The following is a 14,753-nucleotide window of genomic DNA, read 5'->3' on the forward strand; positions in this document are numbered from 1 at the left end:
GGACGACAATATCACGCTGGCCAGCTTGCATGTGATCGCTACTGTGTTATAGTCAACTTAGTCGCATCTTCACCGGACCGTGCAGACACTCCTTTTCATTTTGGGCATGCAGCACCAACCAGGAGCAGCAGCATAGCATCCAGTATAGCTCGCCGCTCTCCTCCTTTCATTTTGCATTGAACGCATCACGCGGCGGATGTCGCCCAGCGACGCTCTTTGTTCCGAGCGACATGCAGCACGTCTTATATATGTGTAATAGCACGGCCGAGCCTACATCAAACAAAAGACGCTCATGCATGTCAACGATGGCATGCCCGAACTTGAGACAGCAAAGACCTTGACTGATATGCTTCTACTTATATGTATAATCTACATATAGATGTTTCAACAAAGATTTCTATTATTCCTATACTCGGAAAATACATTTAAAAATGATTCACTCGACCGCGCGGAGACTAAAATATAAATTCAAACATTTTAGATTTTTCGAGATTTTTTTTTCGTCCGCGTGAAATAACGTGAAAAATGATTTAATGATTAGTGAGGCGTGTCCCCCGCCTTTGCCAGCATCCTTCCAACTTTTTGATCTAACCAACTTATTCAAATGCCTATACACACACGCGCAACATTAGTCGATCTGTACACGCAACCACAGCAGCAGCAGCAATAGTCAAATCTAGAAAATACGCAAGTGGAACCATCACAGCAGCAAAGGAAAGTTTGCATTTAAAATCAAAGTTCATTATAAAAGTTTTTATTTCACAGGACGAAAAGAAAGGGAAAATTGCGCTGTGTGGATTCATCAAATAAACCCAATGCTGTTATTCACACGTCCCGCGTGATATTAGCCGAGATGCTCGACGTGGGCCAATCAGCAGCGGTGCGTATTAGAGTGGGTCGTCTATAAATGCAGCAAACACGCGCTGCCATCATTCACAATCTTAGTTATTCACCGCGAATGAGATGAATCATTATTCACACCACGTTCACAAGTCCTGCCTGCGTGTAAATCCAAGGTATAGCAGCACAGCAGCAGTGCGTAGTATATTTGCTGGGGTGGCTAAAAGCTCTTTTAATTCAGCCGGCTAGACTTTCTATATAGCGGGTAGTATATAAATAGAACGTGCTCGCACTTGGGCCTCTTTTTCTTTTTATTCATGCGAACATTACAATAATCATTACATCATTTATAATAACCAGCCGCACTCATCTTATATATTCTGCCGAAGGCGAAGGTTATTGTAGGGGCCCATTTCAATATTTATAAGGTCTTTATATGCTGTAAGATTTGTGATCTAGTTATCAACTCGCTTGTTCTACGTGAAAGAATGACATTAACAAGTGATTTCTCAGAAAATCGTCCCGAATTCTTTCAAAACTCGTCTTGATTATATCGCGGTTGATGGTCGGATAATATCACAAGTTTATATCTCATCACGAAACCGCAAGAAAACAAGTCCAACAGCACATCACCGCCCACCAGAGTGCTTGTATGTATATTACATTAAATACACGAACTGATTGTTCCGTTATAGATCCGCGATCCACTTTGATATGTGACACACATATCAGCTCAGCTCTCTCATCTTTTGCTTGGTTGGACGAAAATGTATTTTCTGATTTATTTGTATAGGTTAACGAGTAGATCTAGATCAACAATGTATAGCTAGAGGATATAGAGATGAAAAAGAAAATAGTATAGATACATAGAGTGTGCGTTCGCCAAAGAGATTTAATAGAATATTACGCAGTCCATCAAGTAGAAAGGAGCACGCGCGTACATATATATATTTACTATAGTTCAAGAAGGAAGCGCTCATCGATCGCAACATAATATAATAGTACGTCTACTACACATTTCGGAATCCGGTTGATGGAATCCGCGGAATTCTTATATGCACCTAAAAGCTCGTAGGCCTATAGCATCTAATATAAAATAGGAAATGATTGCCGCTGCTGAGAACTTGGTCTTGCACTGCTGTATACGTCTCCATTCCTACCCAAATAGATAAGCGTATTTCTCTTATTAGGCAATTACATCATATGCAACTCTCGCTGGCTCGGCGATTCTCTTCTATGTACACGAAATGACCGATACGTGTAGCGTGAGAAGGATAACACACTAATATTACACAGGGTATAACGGCTTTCATTACCTAATCTCGGCTACTAAATATATATTATTAACGTTTATTGGAAGTTATATCCGAGAGTACCGGTCTAAATAGTCGATTTTCAGCTAATTTGAGCTGATAGAAAAACGCTGCTCTGTACACTATAACACGAAAACGCTATTAAACAAGGAATATAAGAGCATACTGTTATATATATAAAAGCGCTGGTGTATGTAGACTTTTGGAATTCTGGAGAAATTCAGCTCACAAGACAGATGATCACACGCGCGGGTGATCTCTCCGGGGACATGGCAGAACAGCAGCGCAGTGACATTTGTGTTGGGATCGCCATTATTTTTATTTTTTAGAAATGATTGACTTTTGTTTCGAGTTGATTCCAGTTATATTAGACATGCACGTATAATTTAGCGGTCCTATGACGTCAGCCGATAACGTTTATTTCTATATTCTTTGCTCTGTTTTATTGAAATCATGTTAAATCTTTAAAAAATAGACAATTATAATAACATATGTCCATATGCCGATAGTATTGACTCATGCATTCGGAAAGCCTGCTAGTGGGTGAGGGGGTGGGCGATGACGAGAGTGATATATATTGGTGATGGTTGCTTGGATACCGAGTCAAGCTCAGCACTTATATATATAGGGTAAAACAGCGAATGCCGGACAGCGATCCGACTTATGGCGTTTGTGTGTAAACCCGAAATGCGAATTTCCGGACAAAACGCGAATGCCCCGGACATTTTTTCGAATTCCGGACAGAAATATTTTTAAAAACTAATTATATCAATCGATGCAGTTTTTAATTCTTAGTAAAATTGCTTAAGACATATAGTACAGTGCAATGAAAGTATTTTGAGATATTTCGATTTAAAAAATCAAAACATTGAGCTGTCAAAAACTGTTTTCGTCTGCCAAGACTTTTCGACCTGGGATCAAAACGACTTAACAACATAAAATTAATATTTTGAAAATCCCTTTCGTTTACTAAATTTCACAAGAACAAATAGCCCTAGAATTCTAAAACAAAAAACGAAATTGAAATCCGTATTGGAATTCTGGAGAAATTAAAGTAGAAAGTCGCCCATACGTGACGCGAATGTCCGAAAACCACCGAAATTTGAAAATTTTCTTAGAATTTCTAAGTTAAGATTTTTATAGAAAAATTGGTATCAATAAATGTAGAATTAAGTCCTCTTTATGTCTAGCTGCATAATGGTAACATGACGTTAATATAATTCGTCTAATTAATGAAGGTTCTTTCCCCATAAAGCCCTTGATGCGAATTCTGGACAGCAGACGGAAAAAATATGACTAACACTGCATTACTCTTTATCCGTCATATCTATAATAACATAGCACAGCGGTAAAACATCTGCCTACCATGCGGAAGGACTGACGTTCGATACCTGAAAAGGATAAATCTTCATTAAAAGATTTAGTAAAATCTTTTAGTCGTACATGCAATTAGAAATGCAAAGCAAGCAACAGACATATTGAAACAAAAATAATATGGACATCAGCTAGGTTCATACGTAATAATGGCTTCTACTTAAACCATAAATATATTCAATAATACATAATTGTAACAATTATTGAAATAAGTAAAATAATCTTAAATGTTACCATCACGCTATTTAATTTTAACGTTATTGCAGTTATGAGATTTGAACGTTCAACCTTCACGTTTACAAGCGGACCTTAACCCACACTGCCATAACGATACTTGTCTAAAACTATAAAGATCGATTAGCGAGCGGACTATGTAGTCTGTCCGGAATTCGCATCATGGCTCCTTATGGGAGCAAGACTGACGCTACATATAAGTGATTTTGAAAAAAAATTTACGCCCTTCGAACATTTTTGGGGGAATTTCAAGCAAAATGGGGTTACGGGCATGGGAATTAAATTAAAAATCACAAAGACTTTAATTATTTTACAATAAGAAACATTCCGGACGAAAGATACACCATTTTGGGGAATGGTAGTCATTATAAAACTAACTGCTCGATTTTTTTCAAAAATTTTTTCACTAAAATTACTGAATTATTACGCCTTTTAAAAATATTGATAAACAAGTGGAACGGGAAAGAAAAATTATGACGACAGCTTTTTCGGATCTGCTAAGATTCGATCCTCTTGTCGCTCAAATCTTTTTTTTTAAATAATGGAAAAACTATACAAAAAAACTTATAAACATTGCACATCAATCGATTCGCCTTACAATTCTGCGTCGATTGATGTATAGACATATTAAAAAACAGAAAATCGAAATTTTTCAAAATTTTCTGTCCGGAATTCGCGTCAGCTGTCCGACATTCGCATTTTGGCCTGTTTTCTATTTTCATCGATATTTAAGAAAATTCTTAAAAATAACGACAAAACCTTATATAATATTGTAGATCTTTCAATTCTCTATCGATTGATATAATTAGTTAAGGGATTTTTCTTGTTTTAACCTTAGAAATTCCTTACCCCGTAAAATATGTTTACTAACTGACAACACAGAGCCAAAGTTGTCAGCCGTGTAGAAAAATTGAGAAATTTCATTTCATGATAACTCAATTAATACAGCGTATTTTTAGATGCCCTTTGGCTCAATTGTGTATCCCCTGTCATATTTTGAAATTCATTCATTAGTTTTCGTTAATATTTCGTCGTTTTTTTATAATTGTAAATTGAAAAAATCGACTTTTTTGTCCGGCATTCGCGTATCCGAGATGCTGTCCGGAATTCGTTGTTTTACCCTATACATACGCTATATGCGCTTGCTTCCTGTGATTTGTTTAAAAGTTTGCCGTTGGCTGTTTGCGCGGGTTGAAGGACATCAGCAGAAGCCGGTTTCCATATAATGATGACAGGGCGCGGAATGAGTAATCGTCGAATGCGTTTAACCTGGTCAAATATAGTAGCCTAATCAGATTTCTTTTGCCTAGAGCTAAGTCACGCCATTAGACGCGGGTTTCCCATCATCAGTTTTCAACAATCATTTCTTTAAAAATATAGCTCATTGATCATATTCTTGGGGTTGTGCTGGCTGTTCTATCAAAGTCAATTGGCCATGTGAATTAACTTGCCCAATAAAAGAATATAGAAGTTTATATCAAGCAAAAGTCCAGCATGTTTTATTCGAACAATTTTTTTCTATGCTGGCGGGGAATTCGACACGTTTACATATTTCAGTAGATCATATTAGAGAGATTTCTCAGAAAATTAGAGAATTTTTTTTTTCAAAGTTTGAAGGAATAAGAGTAGCTGGATCGAGACATTTTGAAGAGAGAATAACATTCCCGAGAATACAGAGTGCCATAAAATATTTCCAATAAATATAGGCTACTACAGTGAAATATAATAAATCACGGCCATATTATATAATAGGGAAGATGTATGATAGTTTATGGAGCACTTCTGCCAGCAGCAAGTAAATGTCGACATGGAGAATGTACAACTGCCGTCCGAATCCTGACAGCCAGCAGCTCCATTCCGACTTTCCCGGCGACTGCACTTGGTGGCCTAGCTCACGTTTGATCCGTGTGCTGCCAATAAACCTTTGGAAATGATTCACGCAGCTGTGAACTAATAGCCATCTCTCGAACATTTCTGACAAATACCAATGACCTTTTCATGCCCCGTATATAAAGACCCTTATAAGCTCAAACCAACTTGCACCCGCGATATGTTTAGAAAAAAAATCAACGACTTGCTTAATCAAAACTAATTCTAAATTTACACTTTTGAATATTCGCGCCCTTTCAGTGTCGGTTCATGTCGGTTCAAAAGCTTGTTCAAAAGTTGATGATTCCAACTTTGATTTAAAAAACAATACTTTCAGCATAAACCCACGTTATATTCGACGAGTTGGCTATATAATCCCATATCATCCAGTAATGCATTCCCCGTGTAGTATACAGTGCTGGAGGGTTGGACTTTTGGTGTATAATAAGGGCGGGATCGATTCGACCACCAACGTTAACTTTATATATGTACAGGGAAAAACTCCAGAACCGGAAGCGCATTTAGGTTTCAAGGAAAGCTGAGACTGCATATATGGGCTCCGTCCGTCGCTGTTACATGTACACATATATCCAATATCCGAGCGCGCTGTTCAATTATTCGACGGGATATTTTTTTTTTTTACAAATTAGAACGCCACAAAAAACATAGACCACACAGTAGCTAGATATAGGTACTACTAATATACAGCCAGCATATACATAACGGACTTGAACTGCACCGCATACTTTTGGACTCGATTTGAAGAATCATTATCTTTTTGGGAAAAGCATTTCACGACTTGCGGATGTCGAAAAAAAAAAACTGGAGTAAACACTGGGCTCCTATAAATTAGGGAGAGAATAATAACCTTGGTCGTAAACATGGTGGAATAAGGCCCTGGCAATTGGCTGGACATGATGACGAAAGGATATATATATACATAAAAGCAGCAAAGTCGAATAAAAAATAACAAGTCAACCAATTATTTCTATATCTCTCGGGGCAGTGTGTATTGATTGCCAAGTCAACAGTTATGTATGCGATGTGGCCTTCATATACATGTACGCAGGCACGCAGCCCCTCCATCGATCGCCACTGGACATTTCATATATATTATAAATACATACATTATTATTATTATATATACTGTAGAACTTTTCAAAAAATGGGGAATGTTTTTTTAGATTTATCAAGAATACTTTAAATGAATCAAATTTAGTTTAAACGAAATAAAACAACAAATCTCATTTTTTTTATATTTAATTTAATTTCAATTTAATTTTTGGGTTGTGGACTGTATATGAGACATTAGAAATCAGCGGATAAACTCTCCTTGATTTCATTGCCGTATTTCCTCACTTTGGAATATCCCGACTGGATGACAAATTGAAACGGGAAAAAGGGTTTCTTAGCCCTTTTGCGCTGCTGGTGGTGCTGGTCTGATACTGTCACGTCCTTCTTCTTCTCATTTCCCGGCGGCGGCAGCAGCGATTCGCTGGACGTGTCGTTGAGCAAAAGTCCGTCGATATCGTCGTCCGCCCGATCAATGTCGTCCGCTTTGCCAGCACTAAGACTGTGATGACTGATTCCGTAGTGTAATAATCCATTATTAGCGCCGTCATCGATGACACTCTCGTAGCTCCTGGCATTGCTGCTGAAATATCGATTGGCCGGAGGTGGTAAATCCGCTCTCTGCCGTCCAGCTAATAGGCGCTGCTGCTGTCCAGCGGTAGGCATACTGCTGCTGCCGGACGTATTAGGCGGGATTACTCTTGGCCTGGACATGGGCAGGACCACAGGCCTGGACGTCGGCCTAATACTGGCAACCCCTGGTCTGAAGGTGGGCAAGATGACGGGCAAAGGAGGTCCTAGAGCGGGCGACCTGCCGATCAATTGATTCGACGGATGATCGTAGCGTTTCCATGCGGTCGATCTGACGGGATGCCGGTGAAACTGCGGCATCCGGTGGTGGTGGTCGGGTCGGTCCGTCCGTTGTGACGGTTTGAACAATGTCCTCGGCGTCGTCGTGGCGTCAGTCTTGATGTGAAGCCTCGAGGCTTGTCGAGTCCTCCAGCGCTGCTCCGTCGAAGAGGCGGCCAGCATGGCTTCCGGTGGAAGGTGAAATTGCGGCAGTTTAGAGCCCCGGATCGGCCACAGCGGCTCCGCCGAATGGATGCCATAGTGGACAGGGTCCACGACCGGTGGCACTGTGAATTATAGATACATTTTTTATTTTTATTTTCCCGGGTGTCACAACAGTTCTTTTCTAGTCCCGTAATATAATATAAAAACCAAAGCAATCAATCAAAAACAGATTGAATCGCGTGACAACACGAAGGCAGTCGACTTTGGACCCCCCCCCAAACCATTTTCACATGTTATGTACATTGGCATGGGCGATGACCGATAGACTAGACATTTCGCATGCATGTCAAGTGCGTTCATTTCACAGTGCCCTGCACGAAAAATGTCTAAAAAGCAGCCGAAGTCGATTATTATGATTTGATTTGATTATTTTACCGTAGACTAGCGTCGGGTCGTCTCGCATTGGGTGGCCGTAGTCGATGGGTTTCCAGTCTCCCGGTTCGGAGATTGCTGGATCGATCCGCCGTAGCGTGTCATGCTGCTGCTGCTGCAGCCGCCCATCGCCAACCCCGACTACTCTTGTCGTTACTGCGGATGTAATAGAAAAATAGAAATAAAGTTGGTTGTGTAACTTTATCAGCCTAATAATAATAACAATTCAAAACTTTACGTAACAAAAGGATTAGGTACAAAAACAAAGAATGGAAGATGAAACTTTATTATGTTTTGAAAAAGAACTATAACATATCGTTTCAAAGCATTTTCTCGACAATATGTATGACGTAATGATGTGCATACCTATACTGGCGGAACTCCAACAGGTCAAGAGCAGCAGCAATAACCAGCAGACAGCCAACGGTATGGGGTTGCTCATTTTGGGCGTTTTTCAAGTGGTCCGTTTTTCGCAGGGCTGTCTGGCGTTCACCTGGACAAACCAAAGGTAAAGAAAAACATCAGACATCAATATTGGCGCAAGCCAATGGCTGCTGGAGGGGGGGGGGGGGTTGTATACATCCACTGTTAGCCGGAAATGTTTTTTGGCGCGCGCCCCTCTTATACACTATAGTACATTTCTAAATTCTACCCGCTGCTATATAACGGCCTGACTTCCGGCCATTAACAAGTTGGAAAATAAGAAAAACAGCTTTAGACTATATGTACGTTTGCTTCAATGTGTCCGTTTGGCGTGTCACATTCTTTAAGAAAATAAAATTTGACTTATGGATATCTGTGCCTGGGCCTCTTTCTGAGAAAATTTTTGAAATTCCCAAAAGGTTTTAGCGCTCGGATGCAGGGCTTCCTCTTCCAACTTTGCATGTGTGTACAGCACACAACGTGCATTATTACGTGTTGACATTTATCATATTTGTCGCAGTCATTATTCTTTCAATGGCGGATCGGCACTTTTTTGTCATTTCTCCATTACATTTTCGCGTAGAGTTTCTTCTTCTTCTTCTTTTCCCGGTGGATGAATGAATAAATAAAAGAGTTTCTCGCTTTGGAATAATTCACGATGCGGGTGGCGGAACAGTTCACGCCCTCCTCTACTGCCGTTCTACTTTCGTATTACATCCAACCCAAGGGAAAGCGCGGTGACAACGGGAGAAAAAGAAATAAAAACACGTACACACAAGGAGAGAGCGGGGCTGGTAAAATAGTTAGACAATCGATTTCCCTCAATATTCGACGATCCACGAGTGTCCATGCGTGTCTTGCCTCTGGCCAAAATGCCAAAAAATGGGCGCATTAATCAAACAAGTATCCCAATGTTTTCCTGTCCTGCATCAGCGAACCCCCTCAAAAAAGTTTAGATTGTATTTTAACTATGTATATAATACGTCAGGTTAGAATTCTGAATATAGAAATTCCTATTCAAACTTTTTCAAGACTTTCCATCTTTAGTTTTCGAGACCTTCAATTTTCACAATTTCAGAGCCGATTGTTTGAAATTTTGCCTAGTGTAGGTGGTAATATAGTTTGGAAATCAAAAAAATTCGTAATAGCGCTGGTGAACTTTCACACTTGAGGGGCCAACAGTTTAGCACGAAAAGTTGAAGTCAAATGGCAGCAGCTCATTGCCTTTTTCCCGTTAAATCGACTCTGGGAAATTGGGAAAATACTATAGAGAGTCCTTTCTCTATAGTTTATATTCCTTTCATTTTTGCGTTTGATTAGAGCTCGGTGAACTCTGAACTCTGGTCGACTAGCTCTCGACAATATTTAGGTATCTTTTGTCACGAGAACAAATTGTCTTTCCAATAGAGCCGAAAGTCAACGGAGCACGGGAGATACATTAGACCTAGGCGGCCAGCTGCTGCTGCTGCTGCTGCCGTGATTCCGTTATTTATATACGTGAAAAAAGAGGCTAAACATTCTGTTCACGTTTAGATTCTTCCAAGGTGATGCTGTTGCTGCTCTAAACAAAAAAAAACCATTGATAACCATTAGCGACTTTTAGCGATGGGAATCTGGTAAGACGTAGAGAGATATGTGTACTGTTCACTGGGAAATATTTAGCGCAGCAGGTTGGCCTACTATACTTGGCGCTGGCAATTATTTGAAAGGCGATCTATTTAGGACATGGGAAAAAAAAACAACCGCGCCGTCGCTCGGTCGGTGTGTGGCATCTGGTCAGGCGGAAACGATCAGCCTGACCGTCTGATCGTGCCAGTGAAAAAAAAAGAGGAAAAAACAAACAAATGGACGAAAAAAGAAGAACGAGAATGAACGGATAGAAAAAAAAGAAGAAGAGAAATTCACGCAGATGACACACTCTGTGTGTTGTGTGTGCATTCGCGCGCTGTTTACTCAAGGTAAATCTTTTAGACGTGATGCGACGAGTAGTGCTAGTATACTTCTATATAGACAAGTCTATATATATAGCCTACTTGTTTGGCCGTTATTGCTGGCAGTCAAGCGCGTACCTGCAAATTTGTGTCCACATTTATCTACACACTCGGAAAGATGCTGCTGCTAGGACCGAATAACCTATCGAATCATTATCCTCATTTTCGCAGAGTGCTTTATTCGGCTGACTAGGCGTACGACGTTCTATCTAATAGAAATTAGATTGCGTAGAGAGAGAGCACGGACATTGTTGATTATTAAATTCAGCTGGGCGCGATGAGAGCTTAGCTCTATATAGAGAAACACTTAGGCAACTCGAGTGATGAATTTCTGGGACGAGAGAGACCTTCACTTTGACCTGATCAATATAACACACACACACTCCAAGACTTTGCTATTACGTCTATCAATTAGGCTGCTGGCGGTGTTGCCCCATTGATCCGCCTTATTGTGCATAAAGTCGTGTGAAAATGCGCCCCGGAACAGCCCCCCTTGCCACCACTGTTTTTTAAAAATGACAAGCGTCGGGGGGAATATGTCTGAAAAGAGGTTGCGATTAAGCCCAGGATGCCATCCAATCTGCTGGAGCGATCTTTGACTTTTTGATCGTGTGAGGCAAGAGAACACAACTGGGCCAACTTTTTCTAGTTGAGGCCCATCAGTCGAGAGAAAAAAAGGGAGAGGAACTATTACAGTACGCACGTCACTGTGAGCTACTGCCAAAAGAAGATAAGATAGTAATGGGGACGTGGGACCGCCATGAACCTCTCACAATAATAAGACAAATCCTAGACTATTTATAGTTCTGCGACAGCCCCAGCCACAATCAGCATATCCAACGAGCAATACTAAATCAAATCAAATCAAGCGACTAGAAGAAATGAAGTTTCCTCACCTGCTGCATCAATGCTGGCGGGTTGCGCTCAGCAACACTCGACCAATTCCGCCGACACAATCTAATCCGAGGTGGACACACGCACACAAAAATAAACCAACACACGAAAACACAACGAACGAAACAACAACCAAAAATAAGTTCCACAAACAAGAAATGTAAAACGAGCGTTGGGCACAGAGAGTCGTCACCGGTGTCGGCCAGCCAAGTGAACAGTTCGGACAAGAGCACCGGGTAGAACTGAACGAAAAACACGTGCGTAACAGTTGGTTGTCACAAAGCTTACTGGAACGCGTAATATGCTTTTGGGTTGGCGCAAGGAAAAATGAAAAAGAAAGAAAAAAGAGTCGAAGTGAGACCTATAATATTATATACATGTACATGTAGTACTAGACATTTTTCTCCCAAGTCACCAGAAGGCTGTGTTTTGTTAGCCTCCAGCTATTATATAGGTACCACCAACCCACCACCACCCCCACACGAAACCGCCTCCGGCTTGCACATGTAATGCCCGTGAATTTTTTTTTTATTTTTCCTTCACGCACATTCACGTTACGTCTATTCCGTCCATCAGTGGACAAATTGTTGCAACTTTTTTTCCCCAAAAAAAAACGAATAGCTCTTTTTTTTTACTCGATAGTTTAGAGACGAGCGGTGCGACCGAAAACATCAAATCTGTGTGATATGTGCACGTATAGGCAGGGCACCGGAAAAGAGAAACGGAACGGAAAATAATTGCTGTCGAGTTCTACCGCGCACTGATTGTGCGCCCAGTTTATTGGACGACCAAAAATATATTTAAAAAACAAGATGGCCATCTGTGCACAAAAGCCTGCATGTCAGGGGTACCGTATACGTAACGATACCCAACTGACAAATAACGAAAAGAAAGAAACAATTCTATTCGTATTTAACGAGTTTTTCTTGTTGTTGTTTTTTTTATCTTTTTTAAAAGAAGACGATTTGGGAACCTGGGAACTGACCGGTCCGTGCACATAATGGGGCCTATCACCTATTAGTCCAGTCTACTGATGAAATGAAACTAGTTGATCTTCCTCCCCCCCCCCCTCCAAACAAAAATCTAGTTTACAAAATCTTGATTTTCCTGGTGCGCGGAGGAGGAGGACCATGAACGAAACAGACATTTTTTTTTCTTTCATGGAAAAATAAAAGCCCACTTATTCGACTACCGGAATGGGGGAATTGTGTACATGTGGTAGTATAGCCGTAGAGCACGCTAGTGTCTGATCACTAGTTTCAGTCTACTACCGTATGGCATTTAAAGAATGGGGGAAAAAAGAAATCTCCACTTGAATAACTGAATATACTTTTTCCTTCGCAGTTTGGATTCAGTCGGTAAAATTAATATGTCAATTTTTGGAGGGGAAGTTAAGAAACCAAGGAAATTTTAAATTTTTTTTTAAACCAAAGTCATTGGATACAATCATGGATTCACTCTACCAAAACAGCTTTTTAAAGTGGGTCTGATTTTTTTGAGGAATTTGTGTTTTATTTAACTTAAAACGAAATTCTCTGATAGTGTTATGAACTTCCCCGCGCAGTAGTATCGTGATAAACGAGTCAGGAAAAACCAAAACTCGTTATTTCTTACGGTTCTGTTGACTATCTAGAATGACGGTCGGAATATTGGCGCTATTATTTCATTTTCGTATCTCACACAACAGTCCTGTCCAAATTTCCCAAACAATTAAACGCGTTAGAAATGGTTTTACTGGCGACTAATTGTGCTTTTCGTTTTTTCAGTCAAACAACTTCATTGTATTGCGACACTGTTTGTTATTTTACGTTGCTATATAATAAAGCGATTAAATATAAAATTCTTTAACTTGTTTTGTCGGAAATACAAACGCGCTCTAATTCATAACAACCGTTTGTTGTTCCTCAATTAACGCAAAAAGTTGGAAAGTTTGAAAAAAAAAAAAAATTGTTTCATGTTTCCTCTCCAGTTCCATTTTCAACATTTTTTTTAAAACCTCAGAATGTTAAGAATTTCTTTATAAAATTAAACGATTTGTTAATTTTTAAATCTGAGCATGATTTCGAGGATTTCCACCCCCTAGTAGATCCCTCTCTTGGCCATGCAATTTTCTAGTTGCGTTTTACTTTTTAAATGTTGTTTGATTGTTTGTAACCACAGAGAAAAATTGTGAGGTGCAAAACAGCAGGGCCTGATTTGCAGTCGTTCTGCAAATGATTTATTTTAATGAACCCCTACTGAGTAAACAAAAACGTCGAGAGAGAAAACAGTTGCAATCAACCGCATAGCTCAGGAATAATCGTACTCCGTAACCATTTATAATCAATGCCGCCAAATAGTAAACAAGGAAAATTGGAGAAAATTTTTTCCTACCTTTAAGCCTGGGAAATACGGCCAGGCATCCACACGTGTTCGGTTCGTAGTAAAGTTGAATCCACCAGCCGGAATAGGAAAAAGAGAGTCCTCGTGAATACAACCACACTCACATGGGCGTACACGAGGACATTAAAAAGAAAGGGGAAAAAGAGAGATCCGTAACTCGACCGACATTGGTAGTTTCTCCAATCAAGAGGGATGCTGTGTACCTATAAATGAAAAATAAAACATGGGTTATCGAAAAATATTCACAAAACAACAAGTAAGGAAAAGTTGACAATGAGACAAAACCCTAATTGTTAATAAACACTGGTCAATACCAGCACAAGCAATTGTGTTGTTATGGTGGCTGGTTCATGCCTCAAATCTGCACGAAGGAAAAGGTTACACAGTGCAAACATTCTGCCAGCCATCGACAGGGGGTTACATGATAAATGCTAGTCAAGCACCAACATTTCACAAATTTAGAACAGATTTAACTTTTCTATTCAAGCTCCCAAAATCATTCTATTTGTAAATTCTTAGTTTTATTTACCCGCCAAACAGCATGGAACTTGGAGAGCATGGAGAGCCGCGACACCAGAGTTCACACGACGATCACATTTTTAGAAATGTTTTTGTTGCCTTGTTGTTTTTGTTGTTGCCATTATTTTTATTTAAAATTGTTAATCTTATCAAGTTACATTGAGCCCCCTTACCTTACCACTCTTAAGTTAAAAGTAAAAAATTTACACGAAACTCGCAGATGGCTGCAGACGATTAGACCGGAGCCCGCCAAAATAACCCCTAGTTGCAAAATATCTCTAGGTGCACCACAAAGGAAACTAAAAATCGGAAATAAACAAAATTACGTAAAACAAATCATGCATCGAACTTGGATAAACTAATAATCATATTTCATTCAGTTTTTGGCAGGTTTTCT

The 14,753-nt window shown here is 39.9% G+C and overlaps 1 protein-coding gene across 2 annotated transcripts; it reads right to left on the reverse strand.

Moving 5' to 3' along the window:
• Positions 1-6,612: 6,612 nt before the first annotated feature.
• Positions 6,613-14,610, reverse strand: LOC124194525. Of its 2 annotated transcripts, XM_046588758.1 has the most exons (5): positions 14,367-14,610; positions 13,829-14,040; positions 8,514-8,640; positions 8,151-8,303; positions 6,613-7,837 (listed from the first exon to the last, which is right to left on the reverse strand). In XM_046588758.1, the coding sequence occupies exons 3-5, from the start codon at positions 8,587-8,589 to the stop codon at positions 6,939-6,941; spliced, it is 1,128 nt and encodes a 375-aa protein (XP_046444714.1). In that variant the 5' UTR covers positions 8,590-8,640; positions 13,829-14,040; positions 14,367-14,610; the 3' UTR covers positions 6,613-6,938. The 2 variants fall into 2 exon arrangements, with proteins under 2 accessions (XP_046444714.1, XP_046444713.1); XM_046588757.1 differs by lacking the exons at positions 13,829-14,040; positions 14,367-14,610 and adding an exon at positions 11,458-11,759.
• Between the last annotated feature and the right edge of the window lie 143 nt (positions 14,611-14,753).

This window comes from Daphnia pulex, chromosome 5, assembly GCF_021134715.1.
Source record: "Daphnia pulex isolate KAP4 chromosome 5, ASM2113471v1".
Taxonomy (NCBI): domain Eukaryota; kingdom Metazoa; phylum Arthropoda; class Branchiopoda; order Diplostraca; family Daphniidae; genus Daphnia; species Daphnia pulex.

What these genes read in the sequence shown, in the direction of transcription:
- LOC124194525 (XM_046588758.1), bottom strand. Translation starts at nt 8,589, where the DNA reads ATGAGCAACCCCATACCGTTGGCTGTCTGCTGGTTATTGCTGCTGCTC. An exon ending in TTGGAGTTCCGCCAGTATAG is followed by an intron (nt 8,304 to 8,513) that starts GTATGCACATCA and finishes TTACATCCGCAG; the next exon opens with TAACGACAAGAGTAGTCGGG. An exon ending in CGACCCGACGCTAGTCTACG is followed by an intron (nt 7,838 to 8,150) that starts GTAAAATAATCA and finishes TATAATTCACAG; the next exon opens with TGCCACCGGTCGTGGACCCT.